This window comes from Poecilia reticulata, chromosome 7 (assembly GCF_904066995.2).
Source record: "Poecilia reticulata chromosome 7, P_reticulata-male-v2, whole genome shotgun sequence".
NCBI classification, from domain to species: domain Eukaryota; kingdom Metazoa; phylum Chordata; class Actinopteri; order Cyprinodontiformes; family Poeciliidae; genus Poecilia; species Poecilia reticulata.
The window spans coordinates 32,168,728-32,194,157 of NC_088836.1; the positions used below are offsets into that span (position 1 = coordinate 32,168,728).

The 25,430-nt window shown below is 43.9% G+C and overlaps 1 protein-coding gene and 1 long non-coding RNA gene across 4 annotated transcripts in view; both read right to left on the reverse strand.

Moving 5' to 3' along the window:
* Positions 1-767: 767 nt before the first annotated feature.
* Positions 768-2,736, reverse strand: LOC145552340 (uncharacterized). Of its 2 annotated transcripts, XR_014088369.1 has the most exons (5): positions 2,009-2,736; positions 1,573-1,711; positions 1,260-1,397; positions 1,047-1,152; positions 768-962 (listed from the first exon to the last, which is right to left on the reverse strand). It is a non-coding gene; the product is annotated as an uncharacterized LOC145552340 (long non-coding RNA). The 2 variants fall into 2 exon arrangements; XR_014088368.1 differs by lacking the exon at positions 2,009-2,736 and having other exon boundaries at positions 1,573-1,998.
* Positions 2,737-7,666: 4,930 nt separating this feature from the next.
* Positions 7,667-25,430, reverse strand: part of slc6a8 (solute carrier family 6 member 8) — a 22,772-nt gene continuing 5,008 nt past the window's right edge. Inside the window, exons 2-13 of one of the 2 annotated variants that reach the window (XM_081609474.1) lie at positions 22,210-22,341; positions 19,951-20,221; positions 19,752-19,884; positions 15,756-15,890; positions 15,175-15,278; positions 14,858-14,982; positions 14,101-14,213; positions 13,161-13,298; positions 12,966-13,068; positions 12,354-12,454; positions 12,044-12,285; positions 7,667-11,352 (exon numbers count right to left, since the gene is read on the reverse strand). In XM_081609474.1, the coding sequence (XP_081465600.1) occupies positions 11,337-11,352; positions 12,044-12,285; positions 12,354-12,454; positions 12,966-13,068; positions 13,161-13,298; positions 14,101-14,213; positions 14,858-14,982; positions 15,175-15,278; positions 15,756-15,890; positions 19,752-19,884; positions 19,951-20,221; positions 22,210-22,341 (1,613 nt within the window). In that variant the 3' untranslated portion in view covers positions 7,667-11,336. The remainder of the gene's footprint in view (positions 11,353-12,043; positions 12,286-12,353; positions 12,455-12,965; positions 13,069-13,160; positions 13,299-14,100; positions 14,214-14,857; positions 14,983-15,174; positions 15,279-15,755; positions 15,891-19,751; positions 19,885-19,950; positions 20,222-22,209; positions 22,342-25,430) is intronic. The other variant, XM_081609473.1, reaches the window with a different exon arrangement.

Here is a 25,430-nt window from a genome sequence, read left to right on the forward strand (position 1 = left end):
AACTTCACGTTTATTAGGAAACGTAGACATGCTGAAGTTATGGCTTCTCATGGGAGGAAATGCTAAAAACGTGATCAACGCTTCATTAGGTGCAGCTGGCAGCATCACAAACCCTCCTGAGTCCAACAGCCTGCAGTGAATTACTGACTACAGAGAAAATCAGGATCAACCTGCACATCAGCACCTGAACTGCAGCCTAACAACACATGCAGGAAAAATGATTCAATTTAAACACTTAACTATAAAAACAGAGGAAATGATAAATCCATTAAGCTCCTCTTCCTGTATCCACCTTTCCTCCAGAAAGTCATTCATTACATCTGATCTGACGTAAAGTTACCCAAATAAAAAAAAGAAAACTTTAATATACTAAATGTTAACATACTTTTATCGATGTACTTAAACTGTACTATTTTGGAACAACTTTTTTTGTGCTTAGTATACTTCAGTAGTATTTAAATAGTATTAAATTACAACTTTTATTATGCTTGTTATACTTAAAGTATACTTTTATGTACTAGTCAAGAGAAATATTCCATATTGAGTGTACTAATTCTATCAGAATTATATTAAAAATATACTTTTAATATACTACTAATATATTAGTAATGTATTTAAATTACACTTGATTTTTATTTCCTGCTATAATTTTAATAACTTGTGAAAGTCTTTATTCCTACGTTCCTATTTTCCACATTACATGCATAACTACAGTATTTACATTGTTTTAGGCTAAAATTACATGGAAAGATTAATTACACAAGATGTTTAATTCAAATATTGTTTTATTACAGACATTTTAAAATTGTCCAATTTTACTCACAACTTTATGAACTTTACATAAATGATCAGTTTACAGATCTAAAGTGAACACATGAACATGAACATGAACATGAAGTGTGACAATAAAACATAAAGTGAGGATCAACAGAACATTCCGGTTCACTGCACCTTACAGGAACCTACAAAAAAGAACAATAGAGCAATTAAACAGAAAGTATTTGTATCTAAAGAGAACAGAAAAATGGCAAATAAAAAAATAATACAATTTTAAGACGTTTTGTACTCGCCATGTATGTGACATCATCAGAACTGATGATGATTGGGACCAGATGCCTGGGGTGGAAAAACATTTCTGGGTTTCTTCTTTGCCTGTTTATGTTAGAAGTAGAAAATAAAAAGTCAGCAATGTCAGAATCAGTTGATGTTGGCATCAACTATGAAGCTGTTTTAAATGTGGACTTAAGGAGACAAACTACCTTAAAATCTTTCCATCCATGATCTGAACACACTGATCCTTGCAGGGTGGTGAGGGGGGCTGGTGGTGCCCATCTCCAGCAGCCATCAGATGAGAGGCAGGGTTCACCATGGACAGGTCACCAGTCCATCACTGGGCCCTGAAAACCAACAACAAATTAAAAAAATGAAAGATAAATGTTAGATTAACAAGGAGAATAAAATATTTCCAGTTACCTTTAAATCAAATCATGTTTATTAAGCACTTGGTGTTGGTAACACAGCAGTTTTTGTTGTTGAAAATGTAGCTAGCTGCTCAGTAAAAAACAAACTTACATCATGAAGACGATGTGAAGGTTCATCCTCAGAGCTGGTTGGTGACCTGGTGGAGTCAGAGCTTCTTCTGAGACAGAAAGTCTTTAGGTTTCTAACACCTGATTTCTCTGGTTTCCTCTTTCATCTCCATTTGCTTAGACTGCAAACATATGAAGATAAAATCATTGATGAACGAGTTAAAACAACAACCTCACAATATCAAAGTCTCTCTGTCTGATGGAGCTTAATTAAAACCAGGTTAGTTTATGAATTAAAGTCGCAACAAACATGCAGTTATAACACGAAGCTGAATTATTGCTATAGTAATAATCACACAAGTCACAATAAAATTGATAATTATTTAAGAAACCAACGTAAGTTATATATCTTTACTGCACTTATAATTAATAATTAAATCATTTATAATTAAATGAAGATAATTAATAAGCAAACTTACCACCAGCTAGCAACACTTAGCAGCTAGCAACACTTAGCAGCTAGCAACACTTAGCAGCTAGCAACACTTAGCAGCCTTCGTCCCTCTGGGCTCCTTTTGAGACACATTTCATTTCCATCGGTTGTTGTCCCGTTGTGTTGTCGTCTAACTTGGACTAGGACGTCACCAGCTTGAATTGACCTAAATTAGTAACTATTGTCGAGGCCCTCTCTACTTTGAAGACAATATTATGCAGTAAAAATGGAGAATCTGAACAGAGTCTGTTATCTTCCCTGCTTCAAGTTTTTTCTTCTCTCTGTGACGTTTTTTAAATAAATGAAAGTGTGCAACACCGCCACCATCTGGTCTGGAGTGTGAACTGGAGCTAATGCCGCTGATTAGAAAGTTTTACGTCACACATCTGAAAACTGATTGGATACTTTCTTTAAAATTACATCATGATTATCTTTTTTATTGTATGCAATTTTAATAAATAGTAAAAGATTATTAAGGCACTTAAAAATTCATACTTTTTAGGTACTTAAAAACTATGCCTACATATTACATTAAACGCACTAAAAGACATACTTCTGCATATGTATTAATTAGTTTTATTTAGTAATCATTTTGCTGCGTGATGCAGGTTTCTGCCCAGGTCCCTCTTGAAAATGAGATCTGGATCTCAACAGGTTCACCTGGTTAAATAAAGAACATTAAGGCATATTTTATTAGCCTACAATTTACACTGAGATGTAATTTAAAACATACTGAAAATCAGTGGTGGAGAAAGTACTCAAAAAATGTACTTAAGTAAAAGTACAAATACACATACAAAAATGTACTCAAGTAAAAGTCAAAGTACCACATTAACATTTTACTTAAGTAAAAGTAAAAAAGTTCTGGCTTTTAAAAATACTTAAGTATTAAGTAAAAGTACTTGCTGAATGCATTACCTAATCCCTAATATCATTAAGTGAAGCGATTGTATTTAATTTTAATACATCAGTAATGTGCCATTTTAATGAACAATGCCACAGATAAAGCATGTTTTTACTGTGTTTACTCTGTAACATAGTTTAGACTTAGATATGTGATTCTATGCATCATAATTTCAGGGATGGAAACATCTTGTCTCCTGTCCTAACATAACATGAACTTCACTTTTTTTGCCACACATTTATTTAGAAAGAAATCCAACTGGCAGAGGAGGACATGGAACCAAGGAGCCACGGAGCAGAGTTTTAGTCTGGACCACTGAACCCAAGACCAAATCAGAACCAGCACCCCGTGCTACATGACAATAACATTAAATTTACCTATCAAAACTGCTTCTCAAATTGATCTGAAAGATCCACTTTCCCATAAAAACACCTAGATATTAAATACTTGGAGCTGAAATAAATTTAACCAGTATCAATTCAAACTCTTCTTCATTCTGTTTTGCTTTCATCTCTGTGCCACAATGCACAGAGGTCTCCTGCCATCCTTAAAAAAATAACGCCCTGTGCAGTTGCCCATATTGCCATTGTCAGAAATAATAATTGTCTGCAGCATTAAACATAGCAATTAACAACGCTCAACTATGAACACTGTCCAAGGCCCAATAAGCAAGAAGTAACCAAGCAGGAGGAGCACCGTGACTGTTCTCATCCTCCCTCCTGCTGCAACGTCTGCCACCATGACAGGTGACGAAAACAAAGAGCAATGAGCATGCTCTGTGTTGCTACGTTCTTGTTTTATTTATTCACCAATTAAATATAAAGATATTTTAATGAAATAAAATAGCTACTGCAGTGTACGCAGAGCATTACAAGAACAAAGAACGGCTCTCAGTGAGGCTTCAGTCCTTTAGGACTTGGTCAAGATCCGTCCAGAAGAATCGGATCGTCCATGAATGTCATATTACTATATTGCACTTTGGTCACAGCGTTGTCCCATATCTGCGACATGTCAGCCATTGCAGATGCAACATGTGTCTCTGTACAGCTAGCTTAGCTAGCATCACGTCCACAGATCTTACCTTTCTTTAAGCTTTCCTTCCAAGTGACGTTAAAAGTTGGACGAAGTCCCACCGTCTGTGAAAGCGAAGCGCTGCTGATTTTACATGTCGCCATATCTATGATTTATGCAGCTATTATATTACTGACATTAGACAAACATCTCCTCCCGCTCAGAGGAAACCACTGCGCATGTCTGGAGCTCCGCAGCGAGTAAAGGTGGAGCCGATGGGTGACAACAGACACTAAGTCACGTTATTGCTGGGATTTTACGGCGCCACCTTAAATCCCTGAACTTCACATTTTAACGGAAAAAAGAGCAACGAGACTTGGATGTAACGAGTAACGAGACAGTTTTGTAGAAATGTAGTGAAGTAGAAAGTACAGATACTTACTGTAAAATGTAGTGGAGTAAAAGTAGAAAGTATCCATTATTAAATCTACTTAAGTAAAGTACAGATACACGAAAATTGTACTTAAGTACAGTAACGAAGTACTTGTACTTGGTTACTTCCCACCACTGGTGAAAATAATCATCTAAAGTAGTGTTAGTGAATTTTAAAAAATTCTATTTTGAGCATATATTTTAAATTTACTTGAGCAAGTGTATATTTACACTTGGGCAAATATATATTTTGTTTTATTTAATATATTAAAAGTGTATTTTGGTACAATTATGTTTAAATGTGGCTGCACAGTGGCGCAGTTGGTAGAGCTGTTGCCTTGCAGCAAGAAGGTTCTGGGTTCGATTCCCGGCCCCGGTCTTTCTGCATGGAGTCTCCCTGTTCTCCCTGTGCATGGTGGGTTTTCTCCAGGTACTCCAGTTTCCTCCCACAGTCCAAAAACATGACTGTCAGGTTAATTGGCCTCTCCAAATTGTCCCTAGGTGTGAGTGTGTGTGTGCATGGTTGTGTGTCCTGTGTGTCTCTGTGTTGCCCTGTGACAGACTGGCGACCTGTCCAGGGTGACCCCGCCTCTCGCCCGGAACGTTGGCTGGAGATGGGCACCAGCAACCCTCCCGACCCCACTGAGGGAAAAAGGGTGCAAGAAAATGGATGGATGGATGTTTAAATGTGTTTAAAGTTCTAATTTCAAAACTGGTACAAGTAAACTTTTAGTATACTTCAGATAAACTTATAGGTAGTACACTTAATACTTAGTATACTAAAATGTACTTTCACAAATTTAAGTATGTTTGAAATAAAGTACAAGTTGTTTTCACCTGGGTAATTTTATTTATACAGCACATTTTCAGCAACAAGGCAACTCAAAGGGCTTTACAGGAATTAAAAAGAAATACAAACAAAATAACAAACCAAAGGAAAGAGCAAAAGAAGAAAGAGCTAATAATGTCGATCTAAAGTAAATGAACTAGGTTCTCCTTTCTGGGTTGGTAGATCAGTACCAGTATCTGGTCTAATCCCTGTTCTGGGTTCGGTGAACACGAGTCGAAAATGTAGTTGCTAAGGTAGTTTTTCTGGATTCCAAGTTCTCATCCCTGTTCTGGGATTCTAAATAAGAATAAGTTCGTAAGTTTTGTCTGGACTTTCTAAGTAATGAGTACTCCACAGTTTCTAAGTAATAAAAACTAAATGTTTCTGTTCTGGATTTTTTTTTTCTGGATTCCAAGTTCATACTAATTCCTTTTGTGGGTTAAAAGTGAGTATTCCACAGTTTGTAACAAAATAAAACAAAGAAGAGGAAAGGACACAATATGGCAACATTCAGACAAAACAAAGACATGAGTGAAGGCGGTGAGGTCAAAGGGCCATGAAACCTCGTTACTGAGCCTAACCCAAAGTCCGATACAGGTGTTGTTATCTAGGAATGATGTCCTTGGGACCCTCAGCTCCATGGAAACAGGAGGGGTGAGGAGGGAAGAGCGTTGTGTTTACATATCTTCCAGGAGATTAGAGACATGCAGCCCTTCCAAGGCCATACAGGGGAAGCCAATTCAGAGACAGAACGTCTGAGGTCAGGAAGATTATAAATTTCAATCTTCCCTAAAGTCTCTCTGATGCATCTCAGTTCCCAATCATCCAAATTAGTTTGGTTGTGCCACTGAGCCGAAACCAGCAGCTTCTCCAAGATGGATTCCATCTGGTTAGTGAGTTGTAGAGTCCTGGTCTCTGTCCACCAACAGTCTGAGTGGTCGCTACTTCGGCCACAAATTTCTCTCGATCAACTGGTTCCAGTCTGAGTAATAAACTGAGTAATAGAAGCAGCAGGTGTCAAACCTGGTTAATTCAGTCTGGATCAGTGGTTCTTAACCTGGTTCATCGAACCCCAGGGGTTCGGTGGAGCCTCTGCCGGAGGTAAATGTGAGATACACTGAATTTATCAGTTTATTTATTTATTTATTTATTTTACTGTTCATGTTTATTATAGTTCACAGGTGCTCCACCCAATTTGTTTTATTATAATAAGTTAATTCCTTCAGAACTTTATCTTGTCTGTCTTGTGCCGTGATCGTCTGTACTAATATTTCCTATACGTCATTGAATGTGTCTGTTTTACGTGTGTTCCTGGAACGTGCCGTTTTGTGAGCCAGTGTTCTGTTTTTCATCTGCTGGAGCCGTTAGGCACCAGGTGTGACAGACTGAGTTTTCTTGTGTTAAGGTAAATAAAACCCTTTTAATTCACAAAGACAACTCCGGACGTCATCTTTGCCTGATCCCAGCAACATAAAGACACATGAACTTGTGTAAAGTCGTGATGACGCCCCGCTTTGCCGTCACTTACTGCACAGGATCAGTTACATTGCTGAGCCAATCAGAGGATCAGTTACATTGCTGAGCCAATCAGAGGATCACGTTACATTGCTTAGCCAATCAGAGGATCAGTTACATTGCTTAGCCAATCAGAGGATCATGTTACATTGCTTAGCCAATCAGAGGATCAGTTACATTGCTGAGCCAATCAGAGGATCAGTTACATTGCTTAGCCAATCAGAGGATCACGTTACATTGCTTAGCCAATCAGAGGATCACGTTACATTTCTGAGCCAATCAGAGGATCACGTTACATTTCTGAGCCAATCAGAGGATCACGTTACATTTTCTTTCTGCTGAACTGTTGAAACCCTGAAAACTCAGCGAGTCTTCTGGCTCCTCATCCCGTCACACCGGGACTTTGGGAGGTTTTTGGGATTGATTTATTATTTATCATACTGTGTTGATTTTGTCGTCCATCTATATTTTCTTCTGAATGGTTTTCAGTCACTGAAGGAAACTCTTTGATTTCCTGCTTCCTATTTATTCAAAATGATCCAAGCGCCTTAAAGCTGGAGTATGTAATGATTATAAATTATGTTTTTTTACATATTCCTTAAGTTGCCACCATAGTGACAGAATGAGACACAATGAGCCAGGAGGCGGGTCTTAGCGCTGTCAATCATCACCACCAGACAGCTTGCCAATGCTAGGCTAGTTAGCATAACCACCATAGACAGCAGATAAACAGTTTTTATAACAGGAAGTTGTTTCTCTGCCATTAGCAGCAAGTACATGAAGTGGTTGACAGCGTTAAGCCCCACCTCCTGGCTCTGATTGGTTCCTTTGGTTCCTGCAGGTCGGTCCTTCGTAGATTATTGGTCTGACGTCATCTAGTCTAAAGTGGAATAATTGAACCATCAGAAACTCCCACAGTTCCCAGCCCAACAACCACAAAGACGCTGCAGCGGTTTGTCTTCACGTTGGATTTATTGCTTCGGTTTTGACATTTGGTACAACACAGATGACATCATCAGATGACATCATCAGATGACATCATCAGGGCTGAGTTCATGTTTTCTACCTTAATGTTTGCTGGTGACTCGTTACCATGGAGCCCTAGTTTCACTACATTCACAGCTAAAAGTGGAACTACTGGTGACGAAGGACGGATCGTCATGGCGACACAACAGGAAGTTACGTTTGGGCTGGAAACAGGCAGGAGTCAAACTCCAAACCTCCGATCTTTGCTTGGGATGAATATTGGTTTGGTGAAACATGACGACATGGTGTCTGTTTCCTGCAGAAGCTTGTTGGGCCGCAGTGTTCTGGTTCTGGTTTTCAACTCCAATCCATTATAGTAATTTCAGATTTTTGAAGTTAGAGCGAGGGCTTGTTTCCCTCTTCATTATAATTAATAATGTTTTCATGCTTTAAAGCAGCAACAAAACATTTTGTCACAATGTGCTGCAGTGACTAATTCTGGCCACTTGGTGGCAGCAAATCGTCCAGCTTCTTTTTTTCAGACTTTCCAAATGAATAATTTTCATCATCTAATTTTAATGCAACAAAATTTAAGTTTTCCTACTTTGTGTTTCGAGCCCAAACATGATTGTTTAGCATCAGGAGGAGAGCGCCCCCTGCTGTGTGATGCCAGCTTTGATTATTCCGCCGCACTTTTGGGCTTTTTTGTGTTGTGCTAAAGAAATCAAACATCCTCTCTTTCCAACCTTCACTCGTTTTTTTTTCGGTCACATTTTAAACATTTCTTTCTGGCAGAAAACCAAAATAAAAATTTGATCTGCTCAGAGAGCAGCAGGGAAGTTTCTGGAAACCCGACGCTCCCCTCAACTTGGCAAACTGAAGTTTACTGACAGAATCTGAGATGAAACCCGGAGCGACCGGACCGGACCGGACCGGACCGGACCAACGCGACTGGACAGACTGAAGTGACCGGACTGGAGCCATTTGGCTCCCTTTGATTTCAGACCAATTTGGACCAAATTCCTTTTTGTCTCATCTGAAGTTAATCTTTGACTTAAATCTGTTTTCTGTTCATCTCTGGCTGCTTTTTTCCACATTCCTGTCCTGGGTCAGAATTTCAGCTCCGATTGGACCCGGTTCCTCGGTTTGGGTCCGACTGGCTCTTCAGGCATTTAAATTTTGACACAGATCCATAAAAACCAAATATGACATTTAGAGGAATCTGGTTAAGTGTGTGGAGTGAAAATTGATGGCGCCGCTTCGGGTCTCAGATTCGGTCAGCAGGTTTTTGGCAGATGAAACAACATTTAACATGGCGGCAGATTTAAGACGTTTTCCCTCCAGGCTCCAGTCCAGACCCACACAGACGGAACAAATTCAACATATTCAGCTTTAAACATTCAACGTTTTTCATAAAATGATTAGTTGAAAGCAGATTAGTCCAATTAGTGCGAAGAAGGATCTTCTGGGTTTTAATGTCATGAACGTTGAGCCAAAATCTCAGATATTTTAATATCCATCTGAAACTCATAACTTGTTCATTTCTCTTCAGTGTTTAAAAGTAGCTGAAGCATCTTTACGTTTAGTTATTTTTTGTTAATTTCTCCAGGTTTAATCTGGATGATGTATATCTGTATTCTCTGCAGGTTGAAGCAACATTAAATTGTTCGTTCTAACATCAGTTTTCTACGTTTCTATGCAGATGATTTGCTCTTTTATATGATAGCAAAGAAAGTTCAAACTCAAATTTTGATCCTAAATTACTAACCAGGTTTTTGTTTGTTCTATCTGGAAACTCCCAGATGAGCCATAAAATCCACCGTTTTATTCTTTTCTGTCATGTTGACCTGAAAAAGACAGAATATGACGAATTGATCAAACTGATCTCAGATTTAAATCAAGTTCACATGATTGGGAACCAAACTCTCCTTGTTGTAGTTGATCAGCTTTTAGAATTGTTTGATAAATTAACATTTTAATTCACTAAAGTTTTGAGCCCAAATCAGCCTGTTGCTGAAATCTGTTCAGTTTGATGCTGAAAGTTTGGGACGTTTTTTCCGTAACATTCAGGTTTCAGGTCAGCAGGACTGAAGATTCATTTCATGTCAAACTGAAAACGGAGCCGAAGTCAAGCAGAGGAAGTGATGTGAGCCGCAGGACGTCTGAGGGAAAAACACCTGAGGCTAGAGCTATGGAAACGCTTCAGCACTTTGAATAAAGGATTTCAGAAATCACTGCATCGCAGCAAACCCGCCACAATAAAAGCACCGGCCTTTGCTGCTTGTTCACGTCAGCCGCCGCAGCACCATATGGGTTTCCTGTTGGGATTTACGACCCGAATCAGAACCCTGAGTTCTGATTCTTCCGACTCCCACAGGCCGCCAACATCGGCTAAAAAAAACTCTGGTGTTTTATTTTGAAAGTCTGAAAGAGAAGTGAGGTAGGACTGAAGCGGTGGATTGTGTTCGCCGACCGAACGTGAACAATCAGCCAAAGATCATCATCATCATCATCATCATAGTGAGTACTGCATCAAATATAGCTCAAAGATTCAATATAGAGATTTCTTCACCAAAATAAAAGCCTCCAAAAATAAACTTCTGTTTATTTTACAAAAACAAAAACGGATTTTTTTATTATTTGACAACAATGTGCAAACGGATCTGGTTTTCCCACATTTGGATGCTCGTTTCCCAGCAGCGGCGGGTGCTAACTGGTTGCTAGGAGACAGAGTCTTAGACACGCCCACCGACAGCAAACAGGAGGTCACAGGTCAACCGTTTGAACTCTAAAGGTGAGACGACAACATAAGGCAACGCTCGGCAACGCCGTCAGTCCGCCGGCTCTCTTCAGGTTTCCGGACGACATTCGGATCAAAACGACTCTCCTTCCGACCCGGTTACCAGTTCTGACGGGTTCATGGACAGAACCAGTCAAGCCTTTTAATCTTCTGCTAACAAGACGAGAAAGAGGAAGCGGGACGAAACCCAACAAAGATGGTCAGAACCAACTGGACCGCAGCGTTGACAAGGCAGAGGAACCGGGTCGCTGGCAGCAGCCCAGTTCTGATATCAGAACCTTTTGGCACTCAGATGAGAACAGACGGCTGGAAATCTGATCACAGAACCTGAAGGGAACCAGCCGGTGCTTCTGTCTAGAACTCTGTCTGTCCTGACAAACAGCAACGATCCAAACTCTGTCGGCTGAAGGTTCTGAAGGTTCTGGCTGACAGCGAGTCCATCATGGCTGTTTGTCCGGTTCAGGTTTGTGCTGACCGTCTATCCGACCCAAGACTAAACCGACCCTGTGACCCTCACTGGAAGACGAGTGGTTTGGGATCGTCACGATCCGCCTTTCATCCTAAATCAGGAGAACCAGAACCCAACAGAACCAGAAGTCCCAGGGGAGCCCGGAAAAGCTTTGGTTGCCGTGGGGACCAATCAGAGTCCAGCTCATTCATGATGCCCGGTGCAGAAAGCGGTGGGAGGTGAGGGTGGAGGTCGGCCATCTTGTCTTGGGAGGGACGGGCGGGTCCGGTCTACATGACGCTCTCGAAGATGATGACCTTGTTGTCATCAGAACCGGGCGTCAGGGAGCTGAGGGGCCCGATGTCAGGGGCCATGTACTCCAGGTGGTGGGGGCCCCATACGGGACTGGTCAGGTGGGCCCAGCGCTGCAACACAGAGAATCATGGTCACCAACATGGCCGCACCTGCGGCTTCTCAGCCAATCAGCAATAACCGGGTCAATGAACCCAACCCGTCCCTTCCAGAACGGCAGTCCTTCCTACTGACTGGGGGTCAAGGTCAGAGTCTGGTCTCTGAAGGTCAGAGGTCAGGCAGACTAGTGAGAAGATCAACGGAAACCATGGAGAAACGTTGACGACGTTCACTAGGAACCGGAACCAGTAGGTCAGCTGGAACCGGACCGAGGAACCCGCCCCATTCCGTCCCCCATTCCGTCCCCCATTCCGTCCCCTGTCCCATTCCGTCCCCCGTCCCATTCCGTCTCATTCCGTCCCCCGTCCCATTCCGTCCCCCATCCCATTCCGTCCCATTCCGTCCCCCATTCCGTCTCATTCCGTCCCCCGTCCCATTCCGTCCCCCATTCCGTCTCATTCCGTCCCCCGTCCCATCTTGAATACAAAGAAATAAATAGTATATTTCCTCCGTCGGTAGTTAAGGAGGCGTGAAGTTTACTGTCCCGGCTGCATCAGTATTTACACAGTTTACCTAAATTCTCTTCTTCTTGCTGACCTGACTTGCACACTATCGCCCCCTGCTGTTACTGAAAATGATGGGTTGCAGGTTTTGCTGTAACAAATGAACATTTTATTTTTGTTTCATGTACACTTAATAAATCACCAAGTTTGAGATGCTATCTTCTGTAGCAGAAGAGTTCTGGTGTTTCTTGGTTCTTCTCCATCCTGACTGACCTCTCTGACGGTTCCTTTGGCTCTGAAGAACTTGTAGAGGAGGCTGACGGGGATGCAGAGCATGGAGGACAGAGCCAGGCACCAGCCGATCACCTCGCCCCACCACGGGTACACGTACACCGTGTTGTAGGTCAGCGGCTTGTAGTTCACCAGGTGGAACAGGAAGATGCCCTGATGCATCAGAGGAGTCGTGTTACTGGGGCCGTATTTGGTGACGGACAGGAAGCTGCGGGTCTCACCATGCAGACGCACGGCGTGATGAACGACCAGCACCACTTCATCCAGGGGAACGGCCGGTAGCCGATCATACGGGCCACGTCGTCCATGAACCGGTCCGCACCTGCAGAGACACCGTCAGCTGGGAACAACCACACAGCCCGGCTGGCAGCAGGCGCCTCCTAGCTGCCATCACAGAGTATTACAACTGCTGTCACTGTAAAGCTACAGAACCTCCTCAGCAGGAATGTTCTCGGTTCCTTAAGGAGCTCAGCTCCAGAACTCTGGTTCTGTCAGGACGGCGGTCCATCAACTCCAAAACGTCTGTAGCCAGCCAGTACCACCTGAGCTCCACCTGACCTCTGACCCCACCCACGGCTTCAGGTCACATACACATTCAGTAGCAGTCTGATTTATCAAATGTTAATTTACAGGAAAAAATAAGAATTATTAGATGATTTTTTGACAGAAAGACAAAAAGTCCCAAAATCTCCTAATTTAAACTGAAGGCTCTGAACTTTGACCTTTACTTGGAGTTAAAATCTGATCTCATGTCCTATTTAAAGATCACTCAGCTGCACCCTGCAATGTAACACCACAGTGTGTGTGTGTGTGTGTGTGTGTGTGTTACATACCGTAGACCCAGGCGACTACAATACATTCCCAGAACGCCTGCCACAGCAGCGTCATGCCGCTGGCTGAGTAATAGTCAAACAGCTGGAAGACGTACATCCCTCCCTGCAGAAAAATGTCCAAATATTAACAGTCTCCTTGCTCAGCGTTTGGACTCCTGCAGCTAAAACTGAGCAGGTGAAAGTTTGTGTGCTGACCTGCGTCACCATGGAGAGGTCAATGATGAAGCACAGCAAACAGCAGATCGCCACGGCGATCTCACGTTTGTAACGGTGGTAATATTTCCCAGGAAACAGGTCCAGAATCCCCGTGACAAACCCCTCCACCCCGACAAACTGCAGGAACACAAAACAACGTTAGAGCTGGAAGGTCTGAGCCTCCCTGAAGGCACCGCCTTCCTCTCCATGACCCAACCGCATCAGAACAGGAAGGCTGAGAAACGTTCCTGGACGTTTAATTCAACAGGTAAAAGTTTCTGTGACAATTATTAAATATTTTTTCTGCCGTTTTAGGACTGGAGACGGAAATAATTAATCAAAAACGTTAGAAAATCTTTAAATGTACATTTTTTTATTATCAGGTTTTTACAGATTTGGGGATATTTCTGTGTGTTTAATACAAAGTAAAGTTTATCTTTAAAAAATTAGTCGATCTGAAAACATCCTGAAAAGAACAAACTGATTAAATTCAATTAGCCTCTTTTCACAATTAAATAATTATCCCAAATGAAATTATTATTTGGGATAATTATGGTCAGCAGGTGACCAACCATATTATCAGTTTATTATTTTATTTTCTGTAGTTATGAGGTCGCGGCGTCCAGTTCAGGTCACTGCAGTAAAAATGGACAATACAAAACCCTGACCCTAATCTGACCCTAATCTGACCCTAATCTGACCCTAATCTAATCTAACCCTAATCTGACCCTGATCTGCCCCTAATCTGACCCTAATCTAACCTTAATCTGACCCTAATCTACATCAAGTACATGTGGCAGATTTAACCAGAGGTCGTTTTATCTTCACTTCCTGCCAAATTGATGGAATAAAACTGGATTAAAACTTAATTTACGTCATGGCGAAATGACTAAACGCTGCAGAATGAATCAAGCTTCAGTTTGTAGGAGTTCTTGGTCACCTGACTGTCGAGTCCAAGCAGCAGCAACATGAAGAAGAAGAGCGCCGCCCAGAGCGGAGCCACCGGCATCAGACTGACCGCCTTTGGATACGCGATGAAGGCCAGACCCGGACCTGAAACACCGACAGGCCGGACTCATCGACACGCCGTAGAATAAAAGCACAATATTTAAAGTTATGCTGAACTCATTAAAGCTTGCGATTTGTGAAGTCTTTATTTCATTTGTGGATGCACTAATATGGTTCTTTATTGAACATGGACATATGAACAAAAAATTAACTCTAGGTTTCAAATATTCTGTTTTCAATGTAGAATCTAGTCCATGTTTGAGAATCAAAGTTTTTAAATTACAGCTAATTGAAGATGCTAAACATCAAAATATTTGGTGGAATGGGATCAATCTGAAGCCAACTTCAGCTTCATGTGGTTCTGAGGTTAGCTAACGGCCTCACGTTGGATTACAGCAAACTGCCAAAAAACACGTCAAACCATCTACGTCTTACAGATCTAAGCCACTAAACCATTTTACTAGATACAGTTTTTGTTCAAGAAGAAAGTACAAGCCATGGGTGAGGCACGCTAGTCGTCCAAAGCTAACACTAGCTAGTTCACCAGTTGAACAGTTGTAGCCGGTTGCTCAGTTAGCGAAGTCGGCCCATCATTAATCAGACCAGTAGCTATTTCAGAAAGGACAGCCTCCCTCTACCAGGAAGTAGCCCCCGCTGTTGAGGCTGAGCGGAGCCTGGGCGGGTTTTACCTGATTCAGCCACCTGGGAGACGTCGACTCCCTGCTCAGCCGCCATGAAGCCCAGGATGGAAAAAACCACGAAGCCAGAAAAGAAGCTGGTGCCGCTGTTGATGAGCGCCAGGACGAAGGCGTCCCTGCAGAGCAGAAGAAGAAGATAAGAACCTCTGGAGCAACGCTGCGGTCCGGTTCCATCAACACCAGCTGACCTGGACCCCGGTACTGCATTAAGGTTCTGTCTGGTTCTGAGGTTCTGTGTCATTATAAGGTTATGTCCGGTTCTATCTGGCTCTGTCTGGTTCTAAGGTCCGGTCCTGCGGTTCTCGTACTTGTAGCAGTCGTTGTTGAAGCGATTGTAGCTTCCCAGAGCGGTCAGCGCTCCCAGTCCGATGGCGTAGGAGAAGAAGATCTGCGTGCCGGCGTCTATCCACACCTGTGGGGTCAAAGGTCACAGGTGAGAGGTCTTTTATTTCACAATCCAATTCACAACCACAGTCGTGTCAAGGCACAAAACATAATTCGAGTCCAACCGCTCCTTCGTTCCGGAGTATTGAAACGTTTCTGAGGAAACCCAGCAGAGCATCGAGTCATGCGTTCCCTGCTCCAGCAGGGGGCGCTCGTGTTGTGTCGTTAACTTTACAGCAACCCTTCAACCGAGCATGCATGTAGCGACAGTGGATAGGAAGAACTCGCCTTTAACAGGAAGAACCGTTCAGCAGGACATTTCATAACCAACAGTCCCACGACTTGGTAGCATAAGAGTGGCTTTCATTTCCGTAAAAATCTGATTTTCCAAAATCCAAAACTTTTCTCTAACGACTGAAGAGGAAAATATGAGGTAAACGGAAAGCAGATGTGTTGTTCTTCACAGGCAGTGCTCAAGGCAAAGCCGCCCACAGGCTGGACCCACCTGAGCCTCCTCCAGTTTGGACCAGTCCGGTTTGATGTAGTACATGATGCCGTTGTAAGCTCCAGGCAGCGTGACGCCTCGCACCAGCAGGATGATGAGAACCACGTAGGGAAAGGTTGCTGTGAAGTAAACGATCTGAAACGGAACCAGCAGAACCGGAGTTAGGGTTTGATCCTGCAGGAAACTAGAAACAAACTGTTTGGATCGGTTCTGCTGCTCAACCAATCAAGTAAAACGTTCCAGAAATATTCCATCAGACGTTACAAACGTTACTATAAAAACCTCTCATACAAACGTTTTTGTTAAAGACGTTCATACAACAACATTTTACAGTGTCATTAGGAAGGTTCAGCTTTAGGACGCCTACCTACAGGAACTAAAGAATCAATCTGGTCCCTCAGTGATTTTCCACAGTAACAAACAGAAATGGTTCAACAGAAACAGAATCAACTTTGTCTCCCATGTCCACATCGGTAGCGTGGGCAGAGGACAGGTTGGACTTGTTGCTCAGTCACTGACTTGTTTTTCCAGAGCATATTGTTTTCCTGAAATATGAAGCAATGTTGATGAGTCTGAACTGGCTCATCATCCATCCATCCATCCATCCATCCATCCATGGTTGGATGGATGGTTGGCGTAGCGCTACGCTCTACAAGTTCACATTTGTCCAAGTTGGTTCAAATTTACATATTAAGCTGAGGACAATGTCAAATATCTTTTGAGTTGTTGAAGTTTCCTCATGCCCAAACATGAGCTGGTGAATGGTTTGACCTCTGACCCCAGGAGTGGAGGTACAACAGTCCGCTGTTAACCTCTGTGAACCCGAGACACGGGAGGCTTAGGCAGCTTGAGATTTCTATCCAGAGAAATTGATCCAGCAGATCTTCAGGGTGCATCCTGGGTTGTTAGGGTTCCATCCTGGGTCGTTAGGGTTCCATCCTGGGTCGTTAGGGTTCCATCCTGGGTCGTTAGGGTTCCATCCTGGGTCGTTAGGGTTCCATCCTGGGTCGTTAGGGTTCCATCCTGGGTCGTTAGGGTTCCATCCTGGACGCCGGTTCCAATGCGCACTAGGTGATGGACCTGAATCTGCCCAGTACCACACTGACCCAGACTGAAGGGCGTTTCGGTGGCGCTGCTCGTCAGACCAGATAGTCGATGCTGGATCGTCTTCAACATCAGTGTCCGTCACCAGCCGCTCCAACCAAGACGGTTCTGACCCATCCAGACCAGCAGCATCGTCTTTCTTACTGGTTTTACCATCAAGTCCGTAGAGCTGCTGCGATACATTCCCTTGTTTCACTGATTTAATGTTACTTTTCACTTGGTTGATTTATTTATTTCTTGATGAATATGTTTACATTTTGAAGAAAATGTGTTAATGTTGAATATTTGAGACATTAGGGGAGTGAGATTGGAAGATTCTCTCTGCTGGCTCTTCTTTCAGCCTCCTGCTGATGAACAGCAGCAGCTGTTTGTGTTGGACTGAGTCGTGTGAGTAAAGTGGATCTGACCACATCATCAGATGAACACAGACCATAAAAAGGGACAAATTCCTCTGAAAACCAGAACCGCAGGGCTGGAGAAGGTCACAAAGGAACCAATGACCCTCCATTCCTGCCTCATCGTTTTCTGATGAAAATAATATTTAATAAACTCCTTGAAACAAGATTTAGCAAAACATCTTTGATGTCAAAGTAACAGAAACGTCCAAGAGAAACGTTTGATGTCAGACGAGTTGAACATTGATGAGAACGAGAGACTACTTCACAAACATGGATGAGGCAGCATCATGATGTGGGATTTGGATGGAAACCAATCAACTGCCATCCAGAATGAAGCCAGAAGGTTGTAATGCTCACGATCCTGCACTGATGTCCAGATCGTGGTTTTAAAAAACTGTTGCTGAGGTTTGTTAGCGGATCTCTGGGAGTGGATCTCTCAGAGTGGATCTCTCAGAGTGGATCTCTCTGAGTGGATCTCTCAGAGTGGATCTCTGGGAGCGGATCTCTGGGAGTGGATCTCTCTGAGTGGATCTCTCAGAGTGGATCTCTCAGAGTGGATCTCTCTGAGTGGATCTCTCTGAGTGGATCTCTATATTTCTGGAGAGCAAGCGGTGGAGGTGGAGCCTGGATCCACCATCTGACCTTCTGCTTTCTAACTTTCTGCTTCTGGACTAGAACTTTCTGGAGGTTCTTCTGGTGCCGGTTCTGAACCCGGCAGCTCAGCTCAGCTCAGCTCAGCTCTCCTCTCCTCTCCTCTCCTCTCCTCTCCTCTCCTCTCCTCTCCTCTCCTCTCCTCTCCTCTCCTCTCCTCTCCTCTCCTCTCCTCCCCTCCCCTCCCCTCCTCCCCTCCCTCCCCTCCCCTCCCCTCCTCTCCTCTCCTCTCCTCTCCTCTCCTCTCCTCTCCTCTCCTCTCCTCTCCTCCCCTCCTCCTCTCCTCTCCTCTCCTCTCCTCTCCTCAGCATCTGGATGTTTCTGTGTTTGCAGCATCGCAGCTCAACATGCCGCCTCTCAATCATCCCGCTGCAGACAAGCTGCCCTCCTCTCAGCCGGCCAATCGCGTCCCGCCACCTCACAGGGCCTCAATGCCTCCCCCCAAGGTCGTCATAGCAACCCTGAACCGGTCATGTGACTGCAGCCTGGTGACACATCCAGGGTGAATCAGAGGTGTCAGCTGAGTATTTAAAGGGGCGGTGCAGCATTTCCCCTCTGACTCCGACTCACATGTTTCATGTTTACATGTTGGACTAAAATCTGAAAACTTCCTGCAACTGAATATTCATAAAAATAAAAAGTAAAGCTGATAATCGGAGCAGGTCTGTGCCGACCGACGTCTCAACTGAAGCACATTCAATATTTAAATGTTTTATGTTTATCACATCATAAACACCTGCAGGAGGACCCATCTGACCACACACTGGTCCCACTGGTCCATAACACACTGGTCCCACTGGTCCATAACACACTGGTCCCACTGGTCCATAACACACTGGTCCCACTGGTCCATAACACACTGGCCCATAACACACTGGTCCCACTGGTCCATAACACACTGGTCCCACTGGTCCATAACACACTGGTCCCACTGGTCCATAACACACTGGCCCATAACACACTGGTCCCACTGGTCCATAACACACTGGTCCCACTGGTCCATAACACACTGGTCCCACTGATCCATAACACACTGGCCCATAACACACTGGTCCCACTGGTCCATAACACACTGGCCCATAACACACTGAACACACTGGTCCATGTCACACTGGTCCATAACACACTGGTCCCACTGGTCCATAACACACTGGTCCCACTGGTCCATAACACACTGGTCCCACTGGTCCATAACACACTGGTCCCACTGATCCATAACACACTGGCCCATAACACACTGGTCCCACTGGTCCATAACACACTGAACACACTGGTCCATGTCACACTGGTCCATAACACACTGGTCCCACTGGTCCATAACACACTGGTCCATAACACACTGGTCACACTGGTCCATAACACACTGGTCCATAACACACTGGTCCATAACACACTGGTCCCACTGGTCCATAACACACTGGTCCCACTGGTCCATAACACACTGGTCCCACTGGTCCATAACACACTGGTCCCACTGGTCCATAACACACTGGTCCCACTGATCCATAACACACTGGCCCATAACACACTGGTCCCACTGGTCCATAACACACTGAACACACTGGTCCATGTCACACTGGTCCATAACACACTGGTCCCACTGGTCCATAACACACTGAACACACTGGTCCATGTCACACTGGTCCATAACACACTGGTCACACTGGTCCATAACACACTGGTCCATAACACACTGGTCCATAACACACTGGTCCCACTGGTCCATAACACACTGGTCCCACTGGTCCATAACACACTGGTCCCACTGATCCATAACACACTGGTCCATAACACAGTGGTCCCACTGGTCCATAACACACTGGTCCCTGAATCGGACTGGTACCTTGCCGGTGGACTTGACTCCTTTCCAGACGCAGAAGTAAACCAGAACCCAAACGGCCATCAGACACAGCATCAGCTCCCAGTTGATCCGACCCGGTTGGTCCAGTCCGGACGAGATGTTCAGCACTTTGTTCCTGCGAAGGCACAGACCGGGTCAGCAAGACGACCCCGACCCGACCGGGCCCGGAACCGGTACTCACTCCCAGAACTCGATGATGGGCGAGCGAGCGTCGGCCAGGTCGGCGCAGGTCAGGTTGGCTCCGCCCACCGTGGCGTTGGCCAGGCTGGCGTTGCTGCAGTGCAGGTGGTGGAAGGTCTCCAGGCAGTTGGGCGTGTTCCATTCGTTGTCACAGGTGGACCAGGGGAGGGCGGAGCTAAAGGACTTGATCAGGTAGTAGAAGCCCCAGGCCAGAACCATGATGTAGTAAGTGTTGCAGAAAAACACGATGACCATGGAGGAGTAGCCCAGACCTGCACAGACCAGAACCTGCAGCTTCAAACAGGGAACATTCCAAACATTCCTGCTCCGACATGCCCTCTGACCTGGAAACATGGATCAACTGGAGGGGAGTTACTGGATTTTTCTCGTTATGACTGATGGAACAACGGAGGCTGAAATCTGCAGCTAAATATTATAAACTTTTTATTGGAGACTAGTTTAATGTTTGACCTCATCAGAGGAAACAAAACTTCACATATTAACTTTGCACACTAGTAAATACCTGGTTGTCATGGTTACAGTAATAAACAGGCAGCTCCTCTCCAGCTTAACATCTGAGTTATGAACATTTATGTCACTTCCTGGAAGCTTCAGTGGGTTTTCATGTCTCTTCAGTAAGAAATAAATTATCTCCCAGATTTACTTCTTTTCTTTTACGTTTTTCCTTCTGGACAAAAGAAGGAAAAATTACTTCCATTGAAAACTTGTCAGTTTTATTAAAATCTCAAAATCAAAATTTGAATCTACCAAAAACTTTTAATTTTTTTCCCATTTTTATACTTTTGTTAATGTTTAACTTTTTGTCTTAATCTATTTTAATTATTATTTTAGGAAACAAAGACATAAGTTCACCTTACTTAGACTTAAATTAAAATTCCAGGTTTTGTATATTTTCAAGAGAAAAAAAGCAAAAAAAATTATAGTTTGATTTAAAAATGCATTATTTTATGTAGTGTGAACATGTTTTCTATTTTAGGTCATTGTTCCGATCCGGCAGCCATCTTTGGGGGGGCAACAATTATTGGGCGACAGGTGGAGGACACCAGGACATGTCCCTCAGTCCACCACATGGACAGACATGGACACAGTTTTCCTCTCCACAAGGAGCTGCTCAGTCAGCTCCCTCAGATGCAGTAAACTGTTATCAGCGCCGTTCCTGCGTGAGGGTTAGTAACAGGAAGCAGCGCCATGAAACAGGATTTATGGTTCTGAGGGCTGAAGGTCTGAGCGACTCATGAACCTCCAAACTGCCGACGAAGCGGATTCTTCCAGGTTATCAGACCAACGTGTCCTCAGATTTTCCTCAGACTGAATCTGATTGTGATGTTATTGTGTTTTGCAACAATCTGAACATTCTTGAAAAGCGATCTTTGTTCTCCAGGAGTTTTATCCCAGTTAAAGGTTGAAAAGGGACAAAAACTTTCCTCTAACAAAAATTTACATTTTTAATTCTGTTAAGTTTTTGCTGCTCATGTTTTAAACCCAGAATAAATTCCTCTATATAATAAACTAGCTCCATGTTCGGTTTATGCAGTCAAGCTGAATAGTTTCCTCTTATTAATCTGTGGACTCTTCTAACATGGGCAGGTAAATAATAAGTGGATGAAACCATGAATGTTTATATGAACAATCAGTAAGAATCTGTATTTTTTATTTCATTTTCTCCCTCAAAGTTGATTCACTTTCAGCAACGGAGTGAAAACGATGCCAAACGAGTTAAACTGACATTTTTCTCACCAGGACCAAATTTACTGTCGGTTAAATTGGACTATTTAAATGTTGATTAAAAAGTTGTTCTGTAGATTCAACTATTTTTAATTTCACTGAATTCAAAACTTTTCTGACAGAAAGTAAATAAAGTCTGGATGAAATCATTAAATTCAAAGATTTAATTAACCAGATTAATGTGTTTTATTATCATAGCTAATAATAAAACACAACTACGAATATTCTGCAATATTGTTTCCTTCCAACAGATTCAGTTCTGGACTGGTTCTGGACTGGTTCTGGGCTGGTTCTGGGCTGGTTCTGGGCTGGTTCTGTACTGGTTCTGTACTGGTTCTGGACTGGTTCTGTACTGGTTCTGGACTGGTTCTGGACTGGTTCTGGACTGGTTCTGACATTCAGAATCTGAACCAGACCCAGACGGTCCGTCGCATCAACCAGTCTGAAGTCCAAGTGAACAAGTTTAAACACGTTGAGCAGCAAATCAGGAGAAGTTCTGGTGAACCGGACCCACCTTTGAACAGCGGGGCGATGTTCCACACGTTGATGCTGCCGGCCTTCATGAACTGACCGAGGGCGATCTCCAGGAAGAAAATCGGGATCCCTCCCACGAAAACGATCAGCAGGTACGGGATCAAGAAGACGCCTGCGGAGACACACGATGCATTCAGGGACAGTCAGAAACACCAGCCACACTGAGGAGCTGCGAATCAAACTGGTTTGATTCGTCTGGAAAATGTTGTGGTCCATTGAGGCCGAAAGATTCTGGTCCGGACCATCTGCTCTTGGACTCATTTTCAGCCCGGTTCTGGTTCTGTCCAAGTTGTGCAGAACCTTTGAACAACCGGGATCATGGGTTCCACAGCAGCAGGAGAGGAAACGATGAGGGCAGGCAGAGCGGGAATTGAACCTGCAGCAGGGCGACCGGTTCCATTTAGGCCCGCTCACTTTGTTCAGTTGAAATCATTCGTGATCCCGTCACCTCGGGGTTCCGCAGGGCTCTGACCCAGGACCCTCGGTACTCCGTTTCCCATCTCTCTCTCTCAGCCAAACCGAATTCCTTCCCTCCTTCAACTCCAAGTAAAACTCAAATTCCTCCCACTGGTTCGCCTCCAGAACCCTGTCCACCCGCCTGCCCCTCCATACCTCAGACCTCCTTCACTGCTACACCTGGCCGTACCTTATTAGAACCGAACCGAGCCAGAACCAGAACCAGACAGTGGGACTGTTTCATCAGCTTCTCTCTGATAAAGCAGACGGCTTTCAGTTGTCTTGGCAACCGGAAAAGTTGTGCATATGGACAGAAGGATTTTCTGAAAATTTGCTTGAATTATTTTCTTTTCTTAGTTGACCATTAATTATTCATTTGTCAATTTCCATGGCGGCGCACAAAGACAACGGCTTTCAACTGTAACACCTGGACAAGTTGACCGTAATTATCGATTGGTTTTTATAGAGATGGGTCGTTGATGCCATGTTGACGTGGTCAGTGGTTCCACCGGACTCGTTTCCTCCAGCCGTGATGTCGGACCACCAGGATCTACATGGATTATGGTCGGACTCGGAGAGAATCGTCGGTGTTTTGTACATTAACGACGTTAATGAGGAGGGAAGTTCTGCAGTAGAGACTCATGGACCTCCACTCCAGAACCGTCTCCTCCTCGGCACCAACGCTGGATCCACCTTCAACAGGCTGAATGAAGAGCAGCTCCTGAAACCTCCAGCTCCCAATATTCTTATCTTTAAGATCGCCATCATCGTCCTGCCCACCAGACGTCAGATAACACCAATCTTATACGTTTTGAGATGCCGTAAGAACAGTTTGGTTGTACAGTTTACTGATTCCCTGAATCTCGTGTTAGAAGGACGGCAGAATAAAACAGGCAGTTAAATTCTGATAAAAAGTGTTTAAAGTATTGTGTGTGAAAGGAAGTTTTATTAAATGTCCTGCTGCTGAAATGTGCTATACAAATAACATTTGATTTGATTTGTACAATGACATTAAATCAAATCTGATGGAAGTCATCACTTGAGGTTATTGCTGAGGGTAAAAGGTCAACCCGGTACCGGTAAAATAAACAGATCCATTAAGGTTCTGGTGAAGCTTCACCTAACATGACCGCCACGTGTTGGAGTCACATCTCCAACCAGAAGCAGAACCGCGGCTGCAGTTAGCACCCTAATCTGCAGAGCTGCAGTTAGAGAGCTAAACTGCCTAATCTGGATCAGTCAGTGGGCTAAATACCGACAGGCTGAGCTTCATCACCACCAACATCATCCTCATCATCAGAGGTTCTGGTTCCTCCTCACAGAACCAGGACATCCAGACACGGAGCTCCACCTCCTCAGCAACATGGACGCCTAAATGTTTCAGACATATTTCCCCCCATGAACAGCTGAAGACTCAGGTCCGATCAAACTGGTGCTACTGGACCCAGAACTCCATCATCTGCTCCACCTCTAGCTGCTCTGAGTCAAACCAGCCTGTTCCCCTCCTGGCCTGTGGGGGCGCTGCACCAAGAACCACTGAAGGAAACGACACAGAAACCTCTGAAGACACTGAGAGCAACTTCCTTCTTCACCAGATGGAAACAAGATGGAGGATTTTAGCGGTTGGAGGATTTCTCTTTAGGCTAAAGACCAGGAGCCATTTATGATGCTAGCGCTAGGCTAGCACATTAGCTTTGGTTTGTTAGCTTTGGTTGGATTTACCCAGAATGCCCTGAGCTGTGCTATAGTTCACTTCCTGCTTTTGGGGCGGTCTCCAGTCCTAAATAAGGGATTTTAATTCTTTTAGGTTATTCAGAGACCAGAAGAGACTTCTACTTCTCACAGAACTACCAAGTGCCCCCTGCTGGCCTGGGGGCTCCAAGCAATGCTCCACAATGAGCTTCTTCTGTGGATCAACAGTATGAGTCATTCCCATTGGGCCGACAGAACAGAATAATCCCATTTCTAAACATAACTGGCCTCTTATATATTTATAATTGATGTCTGAATGCTGAGTCCAACCTGAGTCAATGATTTGTTTTGGTTATAATCAGAGCAGATAACCCGACTGGTTCTGGTTCTGATGAATGTAAATGTTGTATAATTGGGTAGAAACTGTAGACACTAGTAGAGATGTGAGGATGGTGACGGTAATAGACAGTGAGACGGTAGTGAGGTGTGCGGTGGAACTTCTCCCTTCAACAGTTGATGAAAAAATGATGGAAAACGGATAATGCATCAAATTGTGTCTCTTATCAGTATTGATGTCTGCAGTTACATTTAACTCTTCATGGTCCACTAAACAAATTCCCCTCAAACCTTTAGTCAGTCAACATACAGCCCCAGTGCCTGTTGATGCATATTCAACACAAACCAAGCATGCCATGTCCTATAAAAACGTACGTACGTTATTTACATATTAATACCTACATATATTGGTCAAATGACTGGTGAACATGGGGTCAGAGCGGCGCTGTGGTCAGCTCTCCTCTGTTCTGCTGCCGACTGACTCAGGATCAGTCAGAGTGTCTCCTTACATCAGAAGCTATAAATAAAAGTCCACACATCCATGAGTCACATGTACAACTGATCGGTTCATTCACAGATACCCAGGACGAAACTGTAACCTTCCCCTTTCAGGGCCGATGAGCCTCTGCTCTGCAGATAGTCTGAACCGTCTGGGTCGTGCCAAAGGTTCTAACAAGCTTGTTCTGGACCGGCTTGTTCTTCTTACTCTTTCTCTCC